At 40.8% G+C, this 24,540-nt stretch overlaps 1 protein-coding gene across 2 annotated transcripts in view; it reads right to left on the bottom strand.

Annotated features, from left to right (window-relative positions):
- FBXW8 (F-box and WD repeat domain containing 8) overlaps window positions 1–24,540 on the bottom strand; it is a 104,028-nt gene that overhangs the window by 32,167 nt on the left and 47,321 nt on the right. For both annotated transcript variants that reach the window (XM_044658822.1, XM_044658823.1), the window contains 3 exons: window positions 22,239–22,396; window positions 8,440–8,636; window positions 6,103–6,309 (listed from right to left, as the gene is read on the bottom strand). In XM_044658822.1, the coding sequence (XP_044514757.1) occupies window positions 6,103–6,309; window positions 8,440–8,636; window positions 22,239–22,396 (562 nt within the window). The remainder of the gene's footprint in view (window positions 1–6,102; window positions 6,310–8,439; window positions 8,637–22,238; window positions 22,397–24,540) is intronic.

The following is a 24,540-nucleotide window of genomic DNA, read 5'->3' as shown; positions in this document are numbered from 1 at the left end:
CAGTCTCAAAAGAATGAAATGACTTGCTCACAACCATATCCATTTCAAAATGCTGGAGGTAGGACTAGAACCTGGGCTTCCACTTACAAGTCCAAACTTCAACCTGCTACTCTAGGCTGCTTCCACCAATGCCAAAGTGGCCCAGGGGCTCAGGGAGGTCACTGAGTGTGGCCAGAGACAGGACATAAGCCTCAGGCTTCCTTGGAGCAAGGCTGGCTCTCCATCTCATCTGCTGCTCTCATGTCAGGTAAAAGGGTTTCAGGGGCAGCTGTGTTCAGCTGTTACTCCAAATGCCCTGGTTCAGAAGGTAGGCGCATCAGCAGGAAGACGGCGCATGTGGCAGTTGCCTAGTGTTTGGTGAATTGAATTAAAACAAAAAGCTGGCCAAAAGCAAATCCTGCTGTTCTACCCACCCCTATAACTTAGTCCTTCTATGCCTCCTCTCCTGATTCCTGGCAAAAGAGGAAAGGAATGGGCAGAGAACTGTGCCAGCTTTCTTTCTTATCCCTACCACTGAGGCTACAGAAGTAAATGATATCTGATTTATGTGCATGATTGATTTCAACACATGAGAAATTGTTTTCAATGTAGTACATTAAAAGAAAATCCCTTTTAGTCATTCCTTTACCTTGGAAAACAAAGTGAGAATAGGATCTGGCTAGCTAGTGGATATCTAGTTCAAATCTTTAAAGCATGCTTCCCTAACATTTCAACAACTTCCTATTTTTGCCTCATGCAATATGCATCGAAATATTGCAAGGGACATCCCCTACCATGCAATATTTGTTAATACTTTTATAAAGCTATTATCGAATTGGGAAGTGTAAAAGACAAGCTGAAATTAGATTTTTATATCTAAATTTCCCTTATCAACCCTAACTCTGTCCCCATTTGTCACAGATAATTAGGAGTGAACTGGAGATAAAGTCAGGCTTCTTACTCCTGAGCCTTCAGCTGAGTCCTTGAGATGGTGCCAAGGCACAGAAGCTAATGATCTACTATTTGGTCTCACACAAACAAACTCTAATTAAAGAAAAAAGATTTTGAATATACACTCAGTTATACAGACCTAAATATCCAAAACAAAATATTCATCAGCATATGGGTAATTTTGCTCAACTTTCAAAATCCCATTGGGCTGTCTCTCCATTCAGATAGAGCAGGAGCTGGTTCTTCATGTTTTTGTGTGTTCCATACCTATCAGTTGGTGGAGCTTAGCAACACGTCTCAGAATCCTGTGTGCTACCACATTCATAACTGAAGGAAGAGTTACACTGTAGTAATTGGTGAAAATAAAGATGTGATTTTTTTTTTTTGGTCCTACAAGGTCATAGACCCCCTGCAACTATCACCCTGACTTAGAGCAAACAAATATCTCAACAAAATGTTTTGTGTTTGCTTTTGTACTTATAACAGTCATTAATATGTTTTCATATGTCATCTATTGGTGCCAAAGCCTAAAAGCATCTAGATAAATGAATACAACTACCCATTTTCATCAGACTATTCAACATCTCCTTACTGTGTAAATATTTGGGCTACAATTCTTAATTTTTTTTAAATTGCCAGTTGAGAGAGAAAACAACATCAGATGGAAGATGGCCTTAGGAGAAAAATATTCATAAAGTTAAGGTACTAATCTGTTGTTTGGCTTGAAAGAAGACTCAGAGGCAAAATAAGATACTTAATTGGGGCAGATATTTTCAAGAGCTAGTTGGTGTATCTATAACCCACTCCATACTTAAGAAATGCTCCCAAATACCTTTGAAGGCAATTCTCTCCTCTAACTGGTTCCTCAGTTAAACATATCATTTATCTCCTGCACTTATAGCACTATAAGAATAAATCCATCCAAAGAAGTCAATGGGAAATAGATGTGAACTAGAGGGCACATAAATGAAGATTTTTTTGTTTGTTTGTTTTTAAACCCTTAACTTCTGTGTATTGGCTCCTAGGTGGAAGAGTGGTAAGGGTGGGCAATGGGGGTCAAGTGACTTGCCCAGGGTCACATGGCTGGGAAGTGTCTGAGGCCGGATTTGAATCTAGGACCTCCCATCTCCAGGCCTGACTCTCAATCCACTGAGCTACCCAGGTGCCCCCATAAATGAAGATTTTGAACTGCGATGAAAAAAGTTCTGAAAGTACAAAGGACAAAAGAATGCAGAGTAATATTCTTCCTACCTCTCCCTAGGCTAGCAGGCCAAAGATGAATCTAATGTGTCTTTCCAGGGGATGAGAAAGTACTTCCTCTTTAAGTGCACAAAGCAAAACTTATGCCCTCAGTGACTTCTCAGCCAAGCCAGGATTTAACAAAAAAGAATGGCCATGTTACAAAGACCACATCCTCAGAGAGTGTAAAAATGGCCAGGAAAGAGAGTCCTATGACTTCAACAGCTAATGATAAAAGGAATAAGATTTTCCAGGTCACCAAATATTCTAGCCCCTTTAGGAAGAAGGCCAGAAAGATTTCTCAGCTTTGTGCAGGGCCTCAGGGCCAGTGCCCACAGCACAGGCTTCCTGTCCCTAAATCCAACCCTCTTTGTACCAAACCATGTCAGCTCTCCAAAGAAAAGTTTGAAGTGGAAGCCAGCACATTTTCTTTCAAGGGAAAGGGCATGGGAGATCATTTAGCCCCAGTCCTCCATTTTAAAGACCAATAAACTAAGTCACTGGGAGATGTATTCATTTGGATTCATACCAGGTCCTCTGACATCAAATGCAGTCCTTTTTCTGCCACATCCTAATCTGTATCTGAAGAAATGGCAGAGTCTGTGAAAAGTGAAGTGGCCTGTCCCAGGTCACCCGGCTAGCAAGTGTCAGAGCTGGGCCTTAAACAGTGTCACTGTGCTCCCAAGGCCACTGGTCTCTCCGATGTATTACACTGATGATGTAGCAAGAATCATAATTATTGGAAACCAATTAGAGCTGATATTCTTCAAGAAGTGGACATAAGCATATAACAGATTAAATATGAAGGTAATCTAAAGGGACTGGAGACATCAAAAAAGCTACCTCAGAGGAATTTCCTTCATTTGGCTGTTATCAGAAACTCATTTTTCCATTTGAGGTAATTCTGGTTTTCAATGCAGCAATCAACCTAAGTACATTTTTTGAGAAACTGACACTGCACAGTATAAACAAAATCATTAATTTTGTTGTTCTACAAAAGGTTGAAAAAAAAATCAATATTATCAACAGGGTGGCTATCACATTTCTGTTGTTGTTCAGTTGTTTTTCTGTCATGTCTGACTGCGTGACCCCATTTGGGGTTTTCTTGGTAAAGATACTGGAGTGGTTAATTTCCTTCTCCAGCTCATTTTACAGATGAGGAACTGAGGCAAATGGGATTAAGTGACTTGCTCAGGGTCACACAGCTAATAAGTGTCAGAGGCTGGCTTTGACTTTCTGATTCCAAATGCAGTGCTCTATCCACTGCACAATGACTCATATTTCATTGACTTGCAAAATCTACTTGCCAGAGCTAAGGAAAGAAGAAAGATAATTTTGTTGCTTATGAGTAGGTGAGCAAAAATACTTCCTTCTACAGGAGGATGCAGGGAAGGGAGGGCCTGGACTCTGAATTCTAAAGTTCAGAGATTTGTTTTTGAAAAAGCAGTGATCATTACCTTCCCAAGAATCATAAAAACATTTCAGGTAGAAGAATTCCATAAATCACAGTATCATCGATTTAGTGTTGGAAGGAACCTCAGGAATCATGTTGACCAACCTTCTCATTTCAAGAAGGCGGAAAATAAGGGCCAGAGAAAAGTGGCAAGCCCAGTCATACAGGTACTGAGTGATGATGGAACAGGTGCTCTGACCCTCAGTTCTCTGTCCTTTCCACTGGAAGATGCTAACACTTCTCCCATTCTATATGTGGACTCGAAACATTTAATCCTCAACAGTAAGACTTGGCATTGAACACCACTAAGTTTTAATAAATTCAATTTGGACCAATGGTACGGCTGGTTTGAGATTATTTTAGCTCCCCCTCCTTCATCTGACATATTGGTAGCCTCTCCCAACGTTGTGGCACCTGCAGACTACCAAATAAGTGTGACATCCACGTCAGCAGCCAAGTCAATGATAACAAGGTTAAACGGCACATACAAGGTGCATCCCTCCCAGGCAACAGTGACTCAGGGATGACTAATCTGAATCTGGTCATTTAACCAGTTTTTAAGACACTCCATTCTATTACCGTTTTACTCATGTCTCTATCCATAAAAATAATAAAAGGGCATCATCAAGAAAGCTAGGTAAGGGGCAGCTAGCTTGTTCAGGGGTTAGAGAGCCAGGCCTGAAACAGGAGGTCCTACATTCAAATATGGCCTCTGACACTTCCTGGCTGTGTGACCCTGGGCAAGTCAATTAACCTCCACTGCCTAGCCCTTATTGCTCTTCTGCCTTGGAACTGATACTTAGGATCAATTCTAAGACAGAAGGTAAGGGTTTGTTTTTTTTTAATCTAGGCAAGCTATAGCATCCCTCTTATCCATCACAACAGTAATTCTTTCAAAAAAGGAAATGTCATTAGTCTTACAAGAATTTTTCTCAACATTCACTAACTATCCCTTGAATTTTGTCAAATCTCTGGTTGGCAGGATCCATTCTTCTTCCTTTTTTAGAATTAGAGACATTTGACCTTTTCTAGTTCTGAGATATCACTCCCACTTTCCATGATTATTCCAATATCACAGGCATCATCTTAGTAATTATTTCAGTCTGTTCTCTCAGCACCTTGGGAGACCAGGGCCTATGAATATACCAAGGGAAGTAGGATGCATTCTTATTATCACCTTATATTTCTTGAGATTCAGTTCCCTAGTAGCCATGTTGATTCTCTCCTTCTCAGTCCAAATACCATTCTTTTAAGCAGATAAACAAGAAACAAAGTAAGAAAGGAGAAACTCCATTTGCTCTGTTTCTGTATTCATCAACTCACATACCCTGAGCAGTAGCCCTGGTGTCTCTGTGGTCCTTCTTGTTTTCTTTTATTTGTTTGTTTGTTTGTTTGTTTGTTTTTTTAAAAACCCTCACCTTCCATCTTGGAGTCAATATTGTGTATTGGCTTCAAGGAAGAAGAATGGTAAGGGCTAGGCAATGGGAGTTAAATGACTTGCCCAGAGTCACATAGCTAGGAAGTGTCTGAGCCCAGATTTGAACCCAGGACCTCCTGTCTCTAGGCCTGGCTCTCCATCCACTGAGCCACTCAGTTGCCCTCTTTTCTTTTATTTTTAATCCCTTTTTCCAAAAAATCTCGGAAAAAAAAACAAGCTTTCTGGTTACCTTTGACTTTCCCTGCCAGTTTCCTCTCCTAAAAACCAAGGGCTTAGATATGAAGATATTGAAAAAAGTCAGGAACCCCTAATCTAGTCCAACTCCATCTATTTACAATGCAAGAAGCTGAGGACAGAAAGGCTAAATGACTCACTTAAAATTACACAGGCTGAAGCAAAAGAACCAGGATTCAAACACTGGGTCTTCCATCTGCAATCCAGTACTTGCCCTATTACACTACACTACTATTATTTAAGTATTTTCTTTCTTTTTTTTTTTTTAACCTTCACCTTCTATCTTAGAATCAATACTGGGTATTGGTTCCAAGGCAGAAGAGCGGTAAGGGCTAAGCAATGGGCATCAAGTGACTTGCCCAGGGTCACACAGCTAGGAAGTGTCTGAGGTGTTGTAAATAAATTAATAAGTAAGGGGTAGATATTTAAGATTAATTATTAGGAGGCTTATCAGGCAAGGCCATATTTGAACCCAGGACCTCCCATCTCTAGGCCTGGCCCTCAATCCACTGAGCCACCCTGCTACTCCCTAAGTATTTTCTTACTAATGCCAGAACAGCAAAATATTGAGTAGCGAAAGATTTTTATTAACATGCTAAGCTACTTATCCTAGTGGCAGCTTGGCTGACTGATACCACAGAAAACTCTCATATAGTACTGAAAGTGGAAGTCAAAGTTTCTGAGGTCTCTTCTGAATCTAAGATTCTTTGAATTTCAAAAACCCCAACTCACTCCTGCTCTAAATGTTATTAGAATGATTCCACTTTTTCATTAGCTCTGGAAAGAACATCAAGTTCTAATTCTGTACCTTGTTTCCTTCATTCATCCACCCTAAGCTTTTTATGCCAAAGGCTGCTTCCTTCGAAGAAACATCCAGACAAGTGACAGGCTGGCCATATACAGAATGAAGAACACGGCTTGGGTTCTCTGCTTTTAGAAGGTAAACAATATCTTCAGCAGCTACAACTGCCACAGGATGTCTTCCAGCATCTGGAATCAGATGAAGAAAGTTGACCTATTAAAAGAGAAGTTTTGAAAGTCTTTAATGGCTCTTTAATGGCTCCTAACATTAGAATTTAAAAGTTCAGCCAGGTCCATATTTGCAAAAACAGCATTTTTAACATGGAAGCAAAACCCAGACAATAGTGGTTAAAAGCTTCCAAACCATCTCTTTGGTTTGTTCCATGCTACATGTGGTACTTTAATTCTTATATAGATTTTATCTTGGACGATAGAAAATAATAACCATCTTCATATCAATGATCACATTTATAATCTTAAGCCACCGCTCTGCCCTCAGCACCTCACTATCAGATATGGCAATGGATTTGAATTTTATAACTCCACATTCTTTGCTTTAACCTCTAATCTATATGAGCATCTGGGTAGCATTAAGGTGAAGAGGTCCTTTTCCTCTTTTATAGGTAGGAGTTACCCACACACTTCTATTTTTGATCCTACATAACTGGAAAATAACTATTTCTCCATTTTCCCCTAATGTGAAGTTTTCACTATATAGAGTGGTTGTAATCAAAAATTTAAATATAAACCACTTTGTATTCTTATAAGAATAAACAATGTATAAATGGCATGATCCTGACAAAAGGTCAAAAGAGTTCAAAAGCCTGAATTCTGAAGGCCATCCAAGAAAGCTCAAGGGATGGCAAACCCTGGTGACCTTGTTGGGCCTCAATCCCAACAGTGTGAATGGCAGCCTAAAACCCCAAGTTGTGAAATTAGTGCAAACAATGTGCTTTCTGGGCTAGCATTACAAACACTGAAATGTTTCCATGCCTAACACCACACCTATCTGGAAAAACAAAATGGCACAGCATGAAGGTGGAGGGAATGCAGAAAATATAGTATTTGGCTGATCTCTCCCCTTCTCCCTCTCCTACAATAGAAATAAAATATATTTTAAAGGCTGTCTTATAATAGAGTTACTTGTTTCCTTTTCCTAGTTAGAATCTATCTTTGTTCCTTCCACAAAACTACTCCTTCCATGACAGAATCAAGACAAGAGAACCGCTTGGCTCTCTGTCGACAATTTAAATTGGTTGAAATCCTAAGTGTGTCCAAATCATCAGTGGGCTAATTGTGAAATTTGTGGTGACTAGCTGCAACTCCTTCAGACGGTACAAGAATATAATTTGATTTAGAGTTAATTAATGTCTTAGGAGCCTACAGTGACCACATTTTTCCATGATGAGCCTTAGTATTTTTTTTTAACCAAAAACTAAGGCTATACCTTTTGGTAGCCAGAAACAACTAGATCTCCCTTTTCATCCTGAAACCAACCAAGGTAGACTTCCAACAACTTTGAGAACAGGTTCTTAGGCAGTTACCACTGAAGTACAGGTTTGGTCATGAATGGGTAAGAAATATATGTGTGTGATCCAGCCACCAAGACTTAAAGATACACAACCCTAACAAGATCTCTGCTAGAATGGAAGGAGATAGGAATCAGGGAATCATTCCAAACCTGACCAATGAATCATAGCTTTGTTTTTTTATTTTTCTATTCACTCTTTATAATGGCAAAATCAAGTAGTTTCTATTACTCGAATTCATCATAAAGAGTTTCAAAACATGTCTAATTCTTCATTCACACCTCCCAATACTCTTCAACCATAATAATGTACAGATTCTTTCAGAAACTGGAAGAAAAACTAGATTCTGAACAAGTATAAAATATGCCACAATCTAAAGAAAATACAGCTTCAGATATGGCATCCTGTGGCAACCAATTAACCAATTAACACTGACTTAGATCTATGTTCACTCAATAGTTACTCCTAATTTCACGTGAGAAAATCTTAGGATGAAGAACGCCAATTTTCAGTCTAGATTTGACCAAAAAAATTTAATTAAAGAGTGGGAGGGAGACCTCCCTCACCATATGGACTTGAATGACACTATAACATTCATTTTCAATTGAGTTTGGGGCCAAAAATTGATCTCAGATTTCTAGGAGTAAGGGTAACTAGTCCATCAAGGCACAGAGAGCAAGCACCAAAGCTTTCAGTAGCTATAATAACTCCCAGTATGCTCAACATTTTCCTCCAGCTTAGAAGGCCTCTTCTAGAGCCAATTCTATCTACCAATGATTAGGACAGAGGATAAGGTAACTGAACTAGGAACTCACCGACTTCTGAACTTCAAAATGAGCCACTGTTTCCCAATATCCCTTCTCATTGGGGCATTCCACTCTGACCTCAAGGCCAGATGCTGTAGCAATTGTGGCACCTTCTAGGCTGAGTGCCAGTGCCTGTATTCTTAGATTGTGCTGGTAGCAATGGACAGGATCACGACCAATCATCAGACTCCAAACATTAACAGTCCCTAAGCAGAAAGAGACAATATAAGCAATACAATTAAGAACATTAAATTATTAAGAAGACTGAGATATTTTCTTTGGTAACAAAAAACTGGAAAATATGGTAGAATCCCATTGACTGAAAAATAGCTAAAAAGTTGTGGTACATCAATCAATGAATTAACATTTACTAAGCACCTACTATGTCTCAGGAACTGTGTTGAGTGCATGAATGAATTGGGATTTCTGTATTTTAGCAATGAATGAAAATGATTTAGAAAAGCATAAGAAGATCTATGTGAACTGATACCAAGTGAAGTAACTTGAAAACAGTATATACAATGTCTACCACAATGTAAATGGAAAGAATAGCACGAATAATAACAAAATGAAAAATGATTCTAAGTATTATAGTGATAAAAGTTTAGATGACAAAATGCCCCTCCCTTTTCTTTACAGAAGTGATAGAAGTAAAGGTGTAGAAAAATGGATATACTACCATGCTTAAGTGACATGTTGATTGGTTTTACTAACCCATTTTACCCCCCTCCTTTTGTTTTTTATTCTTTGCTACAAGCAATGGCTCTCTAAGTGAGAGAAGGGGACAGATTTGAACATCAAGGTGATGCAAAAACAAAAGATACAGAGATAAGAAAAACAAGAATCCACAACTAGGGTTGATTTCTGTGTAACTGAAATACAGGGAATACAGGGATATAAAGAAACAATCATTGCCCTCAAGGAGCTCCCATTTTACAAGAGGGATAAACATGGACACATAAAAATGAGTAAATACAAGGGCATTTGCTATACTTACAAACTCAATGGTATGGATATCCCCTTTAATGATGAAAATTATAACCCATCCACCCTTCCTCATCCTATGTAATCATTGTCCATCCTTGGCATCCTCTGCCATGCCAGCACTGCCAAGGTGAATACAAACTGATGTCAACAGCTGCAACAGCCAAAAACATCATCATAGGGGAGCCAATCCTCTGATGATGAACAGCTCCACACTTAGCTAAGCTAGTTCTCAGAAAGGCACAGGCCATTGCTAGGACTGCACATGAGGTAGACAAGCTTGACAGAGACTGAGTCTGCCCTTGTGGATACAGCCTTTGAGACCCCAGAGTCAACTCATGCCATGATAAGACATCAAAGTCAGACACGCTTGGAGGCATTCCCTGATTGATTTAAGAAAATAGAAGTACTGAATGGTTATTTCCATCCAAAGCTGACACCAGTGATCTCTAAATTGTCCTATCTGAAGATCTCCCTTTTCTCACACTTCATCTTTCCTGATCCACATTTACTATACTGCTTCAATGTCAAAGTAACTCTGACAATTCTCAGTATAAAGTAGTGGTTCCCAAACTTTTTTGGCCTGCCACCCTCTTTCCAGAAAAAATATTACTTAGCCCCCTGGAAATTAAATTTTTTTTAATTTTAATAGCAATTAATAGGAAAGATAAATGCACCTGTGGCCATCACCACGCCCTGGATCACTGCAGCACCCACAAGGGGGTGGTAGCGCCCACTTAATAGGATCCACATGTTTCTAAGATCCAGGTGCTGACTCCTTTAAAATGCAAAATAATGTGAGAGTCTAGACTAGGGGGTTGAACTCAAAGAAAAAGGCAGGGTTACCAATCCTCCATCCTGATTTAGAAAACCACATATTAACATTATCTAGGTCTTAAGGTATTTTTATTTATTTTGTTAAATATTTCTCAATTATGTTTTAATCTGGTACAGGCTATTCTGAGAATATCACCACCACTGAGTCACATAAGTTTGATATTTCTGATCAAAATATGCCAATAAAATGGATTTTTTCTACTTGTAACATTGTAGACTGCTGAATGAACTTGAAAGGTTCTTGAAAAGCAAGGAATATGTCATGTTTTTCTCTTCATATCCCCCTATGCCAGTGGTGTTTGCATGTATGTATATACAAGTGTTTATATACAAATACACGTGTGTGTGCATATATTCATGTATATATGGATAGTAGATACCCAATAAATGCTCCTTTCTGCTACAGGATCCAGGGAGGACTTAAGCCTCACTGACCTACAGTTAACTTCCTGGTTCCAAACATAGTAGGGCCTCTTCATTTATGACTTCAGTTATCTGACGCCAACCCAAAGGGCCAGAAATCTTCCCAGGAGGCACCAGAAGTCCATCTTGGGTAGTGTCTATCCCTGGTATTGATCTCTTCTGCTTCATCTTTCTTATTTTAAGGGGTGTTTGGAGGCCATGGAGGGGAGGCCACAGAGCACCGAGTCAAGGGGTAGAAGAGAAAGAAAGCACATCCATAGAAGAGGTCAGCAGGTATTTGCTTATATCTGCAGTTTCAGCACTTTCGGAAAGTATCCCCCCTGGACACAGGGGCCCTACTAAACCTGATGGGGGACATTGCATTCCCTCCACCCCTTTTCTACAGAGTAGATATCAGAAGTAAATTCAGCTGGTTCAATTTGAATAGGAACCCCTATGGATCACAGCTTTCATTGTGACTTCTTTAAATATGGTGCGTGCTGGTGTCCACAACAGCCACAAACAAGCAGTGACCCTGGTGAGATACAGATACCCACGAACGCTCCACTGCCCAATGAGGACCCAAATGAAGAAAGGCCCCAGGCTCCTCAGGCACGGAGCACACTTAGCCCTCTGGGCCTCAACAGGTCTCTCTTCTGTACTACTCCCACTCACTGTTACTACATACAGGCAAGCCGCTTAGCATCGTGCAAAGGCAAGTGGATCCACATTGCTCCAGTCCTCTTCTGCGCTCTGGTCGAGCTGCCAGTGAAATCAAAGTTGTGTGATCTCGCCTTTACCCTGGGATTCCAGAGGGCTGTCCAGGGGCTCTCTCCCTCACTACAATGGCAGCACCTGCTCCTTCTTCTACCTTAGCACTCTGAAGTGGCCCATTCTGTGATGCTGAAGTCCAGGGTGCCATTTCTTTTGCTTGGAACTACTCTAAGGACCCTAGGCTTTTATTTATTTATTTAACACTTACTTCTGTCTTAGAATCATTACAAAGTATTGGTTCCCAGAGAGAGGAATGGTAAGGGCTAGACAATTGGGGTTATGTGTCCAGGGTCACACAGCAAGGAAGTGTCTGAGGCCACATTTGAATCCAGGACCTCCTATTCTCAGGAGATGTACTTAGCCAGTTATTGGCCCTTCAAAGCTTTTACTTTTCACAGTTTTCTAAACCTACTCATCATTGAATCCCCACTGTGCTTCTTGGACCTTAAAGAGCCCCTGAGTCAGCTGGCCCCTTGTGTTCCAAATCTACTGCCCCCGAACCCTAATGATTTGCCCCCTTCTTTTGCCAACATCACCATATCTTAATTTCCAGGACCAAGGCAATCAACAAATATTTATTAAGTATGTTCTATAATCCAGGCACCATGCTAAGTGCTAGGAATGCAAAGAAAGGTAAAAATCGTCCCTGCCCAAGGAGATCCCACTCTAATGGGGAGATGAAATGAAAGCAGTTATATATAAACAAAATACACATAGGGTAGTTTGGAAGTGGGGGCAGGGGTGAGGAAGGGAGGCCATGCCTCATACAGGTGGGATTTGAGGTCAATTTTAAAGAAGCTGGGGAAGCCAGGAGGTGGGAGGGAGGAGGGAGGAAGGAGAAAACTTCACCATTGAGAAGAGCCAGTGAAAAGGTCCAGAGTCTAGAGATGAAGAATCCTGTGAGAAAATAGCAAGTTCAGTGTCACTGGATCATCGTGTATAGAGGATGATAAAGTTTAAGAGCAGGAAGGCACATGAAGGGCTTCTAAAGCCAAAGACAGGAGGCTCTTCTGGATCTTGGAGGCAAGAGGGAGCCAGTGGAGTGGACTGAGCGGAGCAGTGGGTGCTTCAGGAAGATCCCTCCAGCAGGTGAGTGGAGGATGAGGATGGGTCAGAGTGAAGCCACTGAGCTAGTCCAGGGGTACAATGAGAAGGGCCTGCACCAGGGAGAGGCCACATGAGCTGGGAGGAGGGGCATCTACAAGAAATGATGTGAAAGCAGAAACAACGGAAGAACCAGACCAAATATGTGAGGTGAGTGAGATTACCAGCCCTGGGGCCAGGGAGGATGTGGGAGGAAAAGTGGAAAAGGGGAGTGTGGGAGAGAGTGAGTTCTTTTGAATAAGCTGAGGTTGAGATGCCTAACAGGCAGTTAGAGATGTGAGACCAGAGGGGAGGAGAGAGGAAGGACTAGATAAATGAGTGGAAGAATCATCAGCATAGAGACTCATGATAACTGACCCCATGAGAGTTGCTGAGATCACAAAGAGAGAGAGAGAGAGAGAGAGAGAGAGAGAGAGAGAGAGAGAGAGAGAGAGAGAGAGAGAGAGAGAGAGAGAGAGAAAGAGAGAGAGAAAGAGAAGAGAAGAGGGTCTGGGGAAGAGCCTTGGGTGACCTTTATGGTCAGTGTTGTGACCTGCAGGAAGATACAGCCAAGAAGACTGAGGAGAAGTGGCCAAGCAAGCAGAAGAACTGGGAATGAACAGCAGCACCACAAGAACCTAGAACCTGGTTGGGGAACCTTTTCTGAGTTTTTGCCCCAGAGGGCAAATTCAAAATTCTGTGAGGCCCGCCATTACCAGAGAGAGTTGAGGGAGGAAGTGCTTGCTTTGGGCAGCTGGACTGAGGGGTGGGGCTCTCCAGCACTAGAAAGAGGGGGAACAGAGCGGCTCCCTGAGTGCTAGCTCTGCACACGTGCTGTGTCTTCACCAATGAGGGGCTAGAGGGAAAAGACTGTCAAGGAGAGGAAGGTAACCGACAGAGTAAAAGGCAACAGGGAGAAGAGAGGAGGAGACTTGAAATAAAAGTCCGAAGAGGGCAATGAAGAGAACTTTGGTAACTGGAGAGAGTAAGTTGAATGAAGAGGTCAGAAGCCAGACTGCAGAGGGTTTAAAAGATAGTGAGGCCAGAATGTGGATCCATCAATCAATAGGCAGCCTTCTGAAGTTTAGTCACAGAAGAGATGGGAGTCATAGGACCACGGTAAGTGGAGCTGGTGGAGAAATAAAGGCTTTTTGAGGACAGAGAACATGGACACGTTTGTGGGCAGCAGGGAAGGAATCAGTAGGCAAGGAGATGGAAGATTAGTAAGAGAGAAGGGGTAAAGAGGGGGAAAAATACTAAAGAAGGTAGGATGGAAGAGTCACTCATACGTGCAATTTTGCCTTGGCCAGAAAAAGAGTTACCTGTCCATGTGAGATAAGAGAAGGAGGGGTTAGCAGGAAAAGGCATCTCAGTGATGTGAGATGAGGAGAAGGAGGGCACTCTCAGTGAATGGTCTCAATTTTCCCAGTGAAAACTTGAGAATTTTCAGAAATTCATTTTCAGATTTTTCAGAGCATATAAGTATGTTTTCTAGGAATTATTCCTAAGAGGAAAGAGAATGTACCAATTTTAGAAAAAGTACAGTATGATAAAATAATGAGAAGGGTATACGTAAAAGAAATCAATCTAGTCTCAAATGAAGTATTAAGTAGGCTTTCCAACCTGAAACTTAACTAAAATTTTCTAAGTCTGTGTTGATCTGTTTTCTTCTCTGTGCTGGGAACCCCAGTGCTTCTCTTCCCATCTGAAAATAGGGTCATGTCAAATTTGGTACTTGTCCACCTGAGCTCTCCAAATAAGGATCAAACAATTTCTGAATAAAGCACCATGCTTTTTCTCCATCAGTCGGGTAGTTTCTTGATGGCATGGCAGGCTGCTCTAATCCTGTCACTACAATAACCCCTTGACTATTTTTTTCTTCCCCAGAAGCAAGTGGAAAATAAATAACCCAAATGGATACCTAGCATCCATCACTACCAAAACCAGATGAATATAACCTGACATATAAGTCAGCTCAAAAGCTCATAAAAGCCCTTTCCTTACAACCCAGATGTAGCTTCTCTATAGCATTAGGCCACTGCCTGCAATAAATACAGTGAAAACCTGACACAAACTGGTTTGTGGGTTAGGTATAATAAATACATAGCAAGCAAAACTCAGAGATCTCAATTTGTCACACATCTTTGATGTTTCCACTGAATTACATGATATGTGGACACTATCTCCAAAGGAGCAGCTTTCACCCTACCGTCCTGGGTAACCCTGGTCTATGTCCTCCCTAAATCCTCCAGTGAAGTCCAGCAAGCAGGTGAAGGCCCTTTGGCTGGACTCTTTGGCATGCTACTTATATACAAATGGAGAGCATGAGGTGTTACGCAGGAGAGTCAAAGCTTATTCCTGACATCTCCTTAGCCCAGGTAAAAGGAGTTTAATCCTCTGAGACAATCCTGAGAACAATGAGATTATGACAATATCGAATTTGCTAATGTTTAGACTTGTTAGTGAAAGAATAAAATCAAAGCTGAGTCTTTTTAGATGAGCAAAAACAAAACGAGTTGGGGGAAAAGGGGGCAAAAACATGTGAAAGTAACGAGGAGAGGACTTATGGCAAGGACCGAAGACAGCACCTGAGACAGCACCCAGTGGACTTGTGACCCTCCATCCTTACAGAGCCCTCTGACAGCACCAAAGGAGTGTTTAGTCCAATGAAGGCTATGAATGCTCATTAAGGATGAAATGAGTAACGATGGCTAGTGTTTTTGAAGAGACATAAAGCCCTGTTAAGCAGCTGTGGATGGGCACCCATGCCAGCTTGCAACATGCTCCTCCCATCTCCCAAAGGAGGCGAGCCAGAGTGTGGTAATGAAACTGCACATAGTGGAAATGGGATATAAATGAGTTTAAACTGATTTATGTTAGCTTTTGTAAAGATTACTTGATATCTGGAAAGTGCTACCACTGTGAAATAATGTAGACAATCCTTAAGACCTCTGCCTAATGGCACTTCCATGGAATATTTATATTCCTCGTCATGGGAACAAGGACCATAATGGATACCATTTTTGTTTTATTAGGGATGCATATTTAAATTAATCTGCTATTTGCCTAAACAATTAGCTGCCTCTGTTTTTGTGCACAAAGCCAAAATTGCAATTAGGCTTCCATCAAAAAGATAAGTCCCCACTAAAACTGTCCCGATGGAGTCATAAGAGTTCAGGGCAGAACTTTCCAAAATTACTTCTTAGCATAATGGTAATTATGTTAATTGCTTGAAAGGTAAATAACTGCTGAACTGGTTTTAAAAATACAACTGGCACTACCCCTCCCCTTTGATCTTTTCGATGAACCACAAACACCATTTAAAACAAGTTATCAATTTAGGTTGTTCTGCCTTGGCGGCTTCTCCAGCTGTAGTTTTTTCCAACTGTGGGTTAGGGAGTTTACTCAATTAGTAACTGACTCTAGACAGGAATTTCTAGCCCCAGAACTAGCCATACAAGCAACGGAGTCTGATCCGAGTTACCCTGATTAAGTGTCTACAGTCAGTAATTAGCCACCAGAACAACGAAAATTAGCTGGCTCTTTACAAAGAATTGACAAAAGCAGCAAATCAGCCCAGGCCCACCAATGAAAAGGGAAAATTTTATCAGAAATTAAAACGTGATTCTCTGGCCCTCCTGCCATAACAATAGAAGCTACTCGCATCTTCATTGCACTGTACACAAATTATCTAGTTTCATGCTCACGGCAATGCCAGAAAGTAGCTGCCATGTTTTATTAAATGAGAAAATGAGGGCTCAGAGAGACTAAGACAGTGCCCATAGTCACACAGCTAGAGAATTGTCTTTAGCCTGACCGAAACCCAAACCACCCCGACTCTTCAGTTTGGTATTCGAAGACTCTTGGCTTCTTCCATCTATTCACCTCAGTGCCTTCAGTGAATATCACTCTGGAGAAGAGCTTGTTTGGGGTAAGGGGCAGCGTAAGGGGGCTTCTACTTAGAGGCAAGGGCTGGAAACAGCTCGGTGGGGCTTTTGGTTCCTTCAGTCTCAAGCTATATTTCAAATGTTCCAGGGATCTCTCTAGTCTGAAGTGGATATGAGACAGGCTCTGAGGGGGTGACACAGTAAACAAGGTAGAATCTGGAAACTTGTGATGGACAAAAAAGCTGGAGGCAGACAAATTAAGATTATGCTGGGCTACTACCAAAAAAAAAAAAAAAAAAGAAGAAGAAGCTGGATCTGAATTATAGCAATAAAGATGAGATAAAATGCAGATCAAAGCACATGATTTTTCACTTTTAATTTATTTGGGGTTTTGTGTTTATATGATTATTCTCTTACAAAAATGATCAATACAGAAATGTTTTGCATGACAATACATGCAAAATCCAGATCAAATTGCTTGCCAGCTCCAGGAGGAGTGAAGGAAGGGAGAGATGGGAGACAATTTGGATAACTTTGGAAAACTTATGTGGAAATTTGTTATTACAGACAACACTGGGCACAAGGACAGAAGAGACAAATGTATATGTTAGGAAGGACTTCAGAGACTATTCATTTTGCAGATAATGAAAATGAAGCCCAAAAGGGCAGTGACTCATCCAAGGACACTGGGTCCAAGTGGAGACAGTCTAGTACAGTGTACAGAACACTAACTCTGGCATCCTAGAGCCTGGGTTTGACATTAGCTTTCTCATCTTGAATAAGTCTCTCCCTGGACCTCAGTTTCTTGCTCTGTAAAATGAAAGAGTTGGCCTAGATGACTTCAGAGCTCCCCTTCAGCTCTAACTCTGAGTTCCTGGCCTCTATGAATTAGGATCCAAACCCAAGTTCTCTCTCTTCAAATCCAAAGTTTTTTTTCATTATAACAAAGTTGCCTCCCAAGAAGAGAGAATAAGTTACATACAATGAATAATACAGACGTTTAATTCCCTCTGCATGGACTTCTGCATACCCTCCTAATTGGCCTTCCTCTGTCCACCTCCACCTTGTCTTCCCTCTTCACTCACTGTCCAACTGATGTTCCTCAAGCCCAGAAGGCTCCAGGGGCTCTCCCTCCTTTGCCTTTAGGACAAACTGTTCCTCTAGTTGTCCTTTAAAGGCCTAGACAATCTGGCTCCAGGCTGTCATTCCTGCTCACACTCAGCCTTCTCTCCCTTGCTGCTGCCCAGAGAGGACATTCCTGCTCCTGACTGGTTCTCCCTAGCACCGACTCTCTGACCCTCATCCTGGAATGATTTCCTTCCTTGTTTCCACTTCTTGGAACCTCCAGACTCTAAGCTCTCCTTAAATCTCAGTTAAAATGCCGCCTCCTTCCAGAGACCTTTGTTGAGGGCCCACCTCGGTCACGGTGGATAGTATTTTATATAATTATAGGTTTACATAGGGTATCTCCTTACTAGTAAGCTCCTTGAGGGCAGACAAATTTAAGGAACATTCTTGTCTTTAAGTTAATCAGAATAATGTTTCATCTCAGTCAGAATTCAGGCCTTTATAATCTACAGAAAAACCCTTCACAGAACTCCAAAATAAGAGACCTGAAAAAAAAAGGACCTTCGAGCCTGCCCTGTGGCTAATGCCATTTAGTACTGCACTGCCCAGGCTTCAGAGGCACTGCATGGAATCCCAGATGAGGCCTATTCTGGATGTAGAAGGGTAGACCAGCAGGACATATGTTCCAGGTTCTCTGGGCAGTTCTGCTGACAGCCTCTTCAATAGACTAAGGAGCCTTCATTAGCCAGGAACCAACACAGGCTACCTGTATAACTACTCAACTCTTCTCAGATAATTTAAGTCATCCATCATGGACAAAATTCAGAAGGGTTACATTACCAAAAACTGAGCTACTGTTGGGAAAATGAAATTGTATTTGCTCACTTAAAATTCCATTTATATCTCAAAATAGAAAAAAATACATGCTGAGCTATGCACAGCTAAACATAAAGATTCTGACAATTTCTTCCTCTAGACTATCTCCAGAAAGGCAATTCGTGCTATTCCTTTCTTAATATGACAGAACATCTACTTTCAAACATTACCAAAAAACAGCTTTGCTAAAACAATAAGCCAATGAATCGTCACCAATTCATTTCAAATGATTGATATCCTTTCGGTTTCTATATGATGACTTCACAAATTTAGCAGTAAATTTTAGGGGGAAAAAAAACTTGGACCATTCTGCTAGCCAAAAGATTCACGTGCAGACAAAAGTATATGTGAGCATGAGAAGACTGTAAATCGAACAATCTCTCCTTAAGAAACATGGGAGATGGTTTAAGCCAGCAACTGCCATCACTACCTCCAATGCAGGTTCTGTTCCAGCAGACTAGACAACATGGCACACAGCCATGATGGACTTGCTGTGCCACTTTGGACAGTCCCTAGGTTGGGCAGTTCACTTAAAACAACCTATGCCTCAGAGTCCTCATCTAAAAACCTAAGATCTTGACCTAAGGGACCTCTCAGCTCTCTTTTGGTTCTCCAAGTTGGAGCCTGTTATGCAGCAGACAAATTTTAAATTCAGTGGCCGCCTCCTAAACTACAGAGACAAAGGCAATACTAGTAGGCCCCCCTTCATACTTAAAATGTTCTCCTAAAACACTAGTAACACTACTCTGGAGAAAAGGGTTGTCCTTTTCAATATGTCCACTGCTGATATTTAGAAGGATTTTGGTATCTTATAAACTATAAGACTGGTAAGTCAAGCAAAAATGGTCCCTTTCTAACTGTAGACAAGTCATTTCCCTTCTCTGTGGGCCTCTATACTCACATCTATAAAAGGAGAGGATTACAAATAATTTGGTAAAACCCCTTTTAGTTTTAAAATTCTATGTTCTTCTGGAAAATCATTTCCACTATTAAATATAATTTGACCAACCCTCATTAGTGAAAAGGTATCTTTAGAAGTAACTCAGAAAACATATATTCACTCATGAGTCAGATATCTTTTAATATGACTACCTCTCATTTTAGCAACACCAAAGGGGTCTTTAAAACCTTGACATGTCTACAGGATTATAAAAGAAATCTTTGGAGGGCCTGTCCTCCATAAAACTTAAGCTATGTTGCTATTGAAAATATATATGGTACTGCTGGATACAACCGAAGAAATGCTCAAAGACACTCTCCATTGTTAAAATGTTAATAAGATATAATTGACATTTCAGGCTATTATTGGCAATTGATTGTGCATACGTGTGTGTGTGTGTGTGTGTGTGTGTGTTGTGTATGAGAGACAGACAAAGAATCAAGTCACAGAGAAGAGAAAGAAAGAAAGAGGCAGTGAGCGTGTCAGGGAGAATTAGAAAATGAGAGCGAGAATAGTCAATGCCAGGAAAGTTGGGAAGGTGGTAAGTCATGCTGGATTTGCTCCATGGCATCAGGTAAAGAGAACTTTTGCCTTCCCTATCAATATACAAATATGAAGAGGGATGTAGTCTTTCTTCCTCCACTTCCATAAAAAAGAGAACTTTTTTCATCTAAGATGTACACCATCTCACCACCAAAGAAATGAGTTTTCAAGACAAACTCTTTCAACAGGGAGGGGGTTTCAAGTAAAGTCCAATTCCCCAAAGTGGTGGCTTCAGGCCAAAGTCAGGCAAGCGTGGAGCAGATGGAGTCCTGGCAAGGTCTCTGCTGTCCCTGCATTAGCAGCATCTGCTCATTACTCAGAACCTTCGCCTGCTTTATCTAATGCTCCAGGAAAAGCATTTTGATTTGATTCATTTCAGGACGGTAACGTGCAACACAATTAGTGGTAAAATCAAACTGGAGAATGGCCAGTGCTGACAATCGGAAACAAGGCAGAAGAAAGATGAGGCCAGTGGGTTGGAATTCAAAAATCACAACTGTGGATCAACTTGCCAAATCTCAACGCCCCAGGTGTGTGTACAGTGTTCCTCCTGGGCAACAAGAGTGGAAAGGAGGTGGGGGGGCCTTATTTTCTCCCCAGTACAATTTCCATGTCCCTTCCTCTTTTGAATTTGATTCCTCTGTGGTTAGTACATATAGATATTCAACTGGGCCTCAATGACTGCAAAGTTCTCTTTGGCACAACCATCTAGCTGAGGTTCATCAGGCCACTTTATTATAGTACTCTTCTTTCCTGTGAGGCATAGAGACAAACTCTCAAGAGCAACCTCTATTATGTGATCTCTCTATCAACGTTTTACCTCTTTTCAGAATTTTCTTTCAGCTATCTTAGAGAAAGGCAAGATCAAACATACATCTGATTGAAGTGCTCACTTCAAATTATCTTTGTCCAGGAGTAGCTACTCTGCTAATATATTCTGTCAATTTGTTGATATGATTTGGGCTGAGTGACTACATGGGAGTAGAGCTGGGGAAGAGTTAGGAACAGCTGATGTTTAGCTCAATAAATTTCCAAGTCTGGTTCAGAGGTGAAGAGCAAGAGGGAGGGGAGAGAGAGAGAGAGAGAGAGAGAGAGAGAGAGAGAGAGAGAGAGAGAAGAGAATGCCCACTTGCTTTTGAAAAAAGAGAAATCTGGAAAGTTTTTCATAAGCTTTGGAAACATTTTCCTCATAATTTTGCAATGTATCCATGCTTTCAGTGGCAAGAGCAATAAACACTGATGAAGCCAATTTCAACCACTGATAGAAAATGAGGGCTTCACTGACTTGTGCATCACCAGAGGGAAGAGTTTAAATAAATCAGTCATGCGTTACCATGGATACCACTAGACACAAGAGCCATCATGAACTGTTTCAGAACCACCAAAGTAAACTTTGAACACTGCAACATTTGCATAAAATTATGTGGAAAAAATCATTTGGAAAATAGCATATAAGCCCAAGCTGCCATTGCAAGCTACAGTGTCTATGCAAGCATTTATGAAATATTAATAATAATGATAGCAGCAGAAGCAGTTTAGCTGGGCTACTTATATAAGCCTTAAAAAAAACCCATCAGATCATCAATGTTTTGTACCCCCATCAAACCACAAGAACAAAGTTCATGCTGATAAAACCTTGAGATGGAAATATTTTCATCATTTCAGCTCTGGTTTTTATTTTTATTTTAAACTAACGTGTGTGTCCAACACCCCCCATTAGTTGTCTGACTTCGGTTTTATCCCTTGAGCCAGCTAAGGGTATTGTACTATTCTGCACTGCCTGGAAATCAGCAGTGGTGTTCTCGCTTGAATCTCAACATTGTGAAATAGTATATGGCCCCGCGTGAGGCGAGCCAAGCAAGACTTGTGCAGGACCTCTGAACATAATGGAGATCAGAACCTGGCAAGGCTGAAAACAAGATTTCACCTCAATGCAAGGGCTAAGCAGAGGAAAGGACCTATTTATGTTCTTCCATTTCCATAATCTCAAATTTTGTGTCTATCACCCATACACCATTTCCTTTAGACTGGTCCATTCCCTAGGGTAAAGTAGGCCAAAGCATATTTAATATTTTACAGCAAACAAGTTATTTGCTTAAGATGGATTGGCTAGACTTCTGCCTGGCACTCAAATTCAATGCAACAATTCCAGTAGGAATTAAACACCAGTTTTAATGGGTGCTATGTTCCAATGCCTGCTAATGCATTTAGGGTTATTGGCCAACTTTTCCACATAAAGGCAAGTGTATGTGTATGTATGTGAATGTGTGTGTGTGTGTGTGTGTGTGTATGTGTGTGTGTAAGTGTGTATATATAGAGGATTACGGGAAGGGGAAGGGGGGAGCCAGCCACAGCTGCTTAATTTTTGTAAAGCTTTTTTTTTCTTAATAGGGAGGAGGGTTGTGGTTACTTACCATCCTCATAAGCCGCTACAGCCAGAGAGTTGTTTATCCTCACAAAGGAGACATGTGGCTTGGATCCAGGCTCAGCAGCGCCATGCATTGGTTCCAGGATGGGGGCTGTGTAGTCCCAGGTGCGGGTGTCCCACAACCGCACATCCCCTGATGTATATCTGGAAGAGAAGGGCATTCTTTGTTCCAAAAATGTTTCAGAGGGCACCATTGCAGAGAAAATGGAAAGAGCCGTAAAACAACACAACAGGAATAAGGTAGTCAAGACAAATTCACTGCTTCCCCACAAATAAGATAATTCAATGAGTGATTCCCAAAGGAGAAAATGTCAAATGAGCAAACTACGTCTATGATTCTACAGCAGAAAAGGAACCATCTAGAATTAACCAGATTATCCACAAAAGTAGATATGCTAAAAAAAAAAAAGCCTCTTATTTTATAATGTTTGAAATAAACAAAGCATATCTTATATGTCTTCACAGTAAAGAGACACTAATGGAAATCTTTATTAGCATCATAGTTTACATGTTTACACATACATATATACATACATACACACACACAGAGAAATGCTGTGTAGACACTAAGGACTAATGGTTTTGTAGGCACAGGCTTCCAATACTTCATCCATGCATCAGATTTGACTGCTTAAAGTCCCTCAAGACTAATTGATTTGCTGATACAATTAAATCTTGCCTTTAGGAGCCAGACAATGCTGCCTTCTCATGAAAAGCTCTCTTGCTGAAATGCATGACGCTCTCTAGTTTTGCTTGCTTCGATTTTGTAGGACAATTCTCACACTCCTGCTACTGCTACCATTTCAACACAACTGTTTCAGGTCAAATCTCAATAAGTATTTATTGTGCCTCCTATGTGCCAAGCATTGTGCTAAATGCTGGCAGGGCCAGAGCCTGAGTATAGACTCAGTGCTATCACCACCATCATCGTCAACAGCAATGGCAATAATGATGATAATGATAATAATAGTTACTATTTATAGTGCTTATTCTGTACCAGGTACTATGCTATATTACCTCATTTGGTCCTCACAACAACCCTGGTAGATAGATGGTATTATTATCCTCATTTTACAGGTGAAAAAAAACTGAGGCAGGTTACATAGCTAGTAAAGTGATTGAGGCTGGATTTGAACTAAGGGTTTCCTGACTCCAGGCCTAGCACTCTATTCACTGTGCTGCCTGGCTAAGGATAAATTTAGGTATAAAAACCATCATTTATAGTAAAAAGTCTTCATGGTTCCCTTTATATGGATATTTATTACAAAACTGACAAGTGTAGAGACTTTATTCAAAGTTTCAGTAACAACTTTGTCTATAGAGAGTATAAATCATCCCTTTAAGTCTGCTAACCCCAGAAAACACGATCCATTTTGGAGGAGAAGACACTTGAGTAACATAAACTACAGTATCTGGTTTCATTACTAAGACATTATTCTTCCAACTGAAAGAAACTCTGAACTCTGATTCTACCTCAGCTTTTCTTTCCCTATTCTCTGGCATTTCTAGCATTTCAAGGATTATATGTTATAGCTTTGAGAACACCAAAAAAGGCTAAGTAATCCCCATTATGTAGAACCCCATTGTCCTCATTCATTGGATGCATATGAGATTTCCCATTCCAGTGCCTCATCTCCCAAAACTTCCAGGGCCTTGTACTACAGAAATAAGAGCTAGAATTTACTAGTTATGCCAAGATCTCAGTTTCCCTAACTATTTCACCAATATAGATCTAAGAAAGGGCCAGAAACTAGGTGTTTCCTATATGAAGCATGATTTGATACCAAGGCCTGAAAGTCAGAATTGCCTGGCATCCCAAACATGAAACTGTCCCAAATTTCAGAGTATTGTCCCTTTTAAAATATTCAGCCTCCTATGGATACCTAAGCACATGTTGCTGATGACTACTAGTAGCAAATAATCTGCCCTGTCCCATTCAGAACATGTCCTGTCATCCAAAATAAAATTTCCCACCAGAATCTATGTCATCAAGGTCTGTAATAAAAAGATGTCAGGTCACCATATGAAGATTATTTACACCTAAGCACAAGGAAGATCTCAAAGCATTTTAAGAGCCAAGCCAAATTTCATATTGGGAATGATTTTAAACCAAACTGAGAAAGAAAATATCATGGAAGAAATTTAAAAGTAAATATGATAAGAAGAGAGATCTTTACCCAACTTCTATTTGAAACATGAGTATACTTTTGTGGAAGCGGCCAAAGGAGAAAGGAGACGAAGGCTAGTTCAATATTTTAAACATTCGTTCCCTCCTTTTTCCCTCTACC

The sequence above is a fragment of the Gracilinanus agilis genome, chromosome 1 (genome assembly GCF_016433145.1).
Source record: "Gracilinanus agilis isolate LMUSP501 chromosome 1, AgileGrace, whole genome shotgun sequence".
NCBI lineage: Eukaryota > Metazoa > Chordata > Mammalia > Didelphimorphia > Didelphidae > Gracilinanus > Gracilinanus agilis.
The sequence above is the reverse complement of the archived record's forward strand: the minus strand, read 5'-3'. Positions and strand labels throughout refer to the sequence as shown.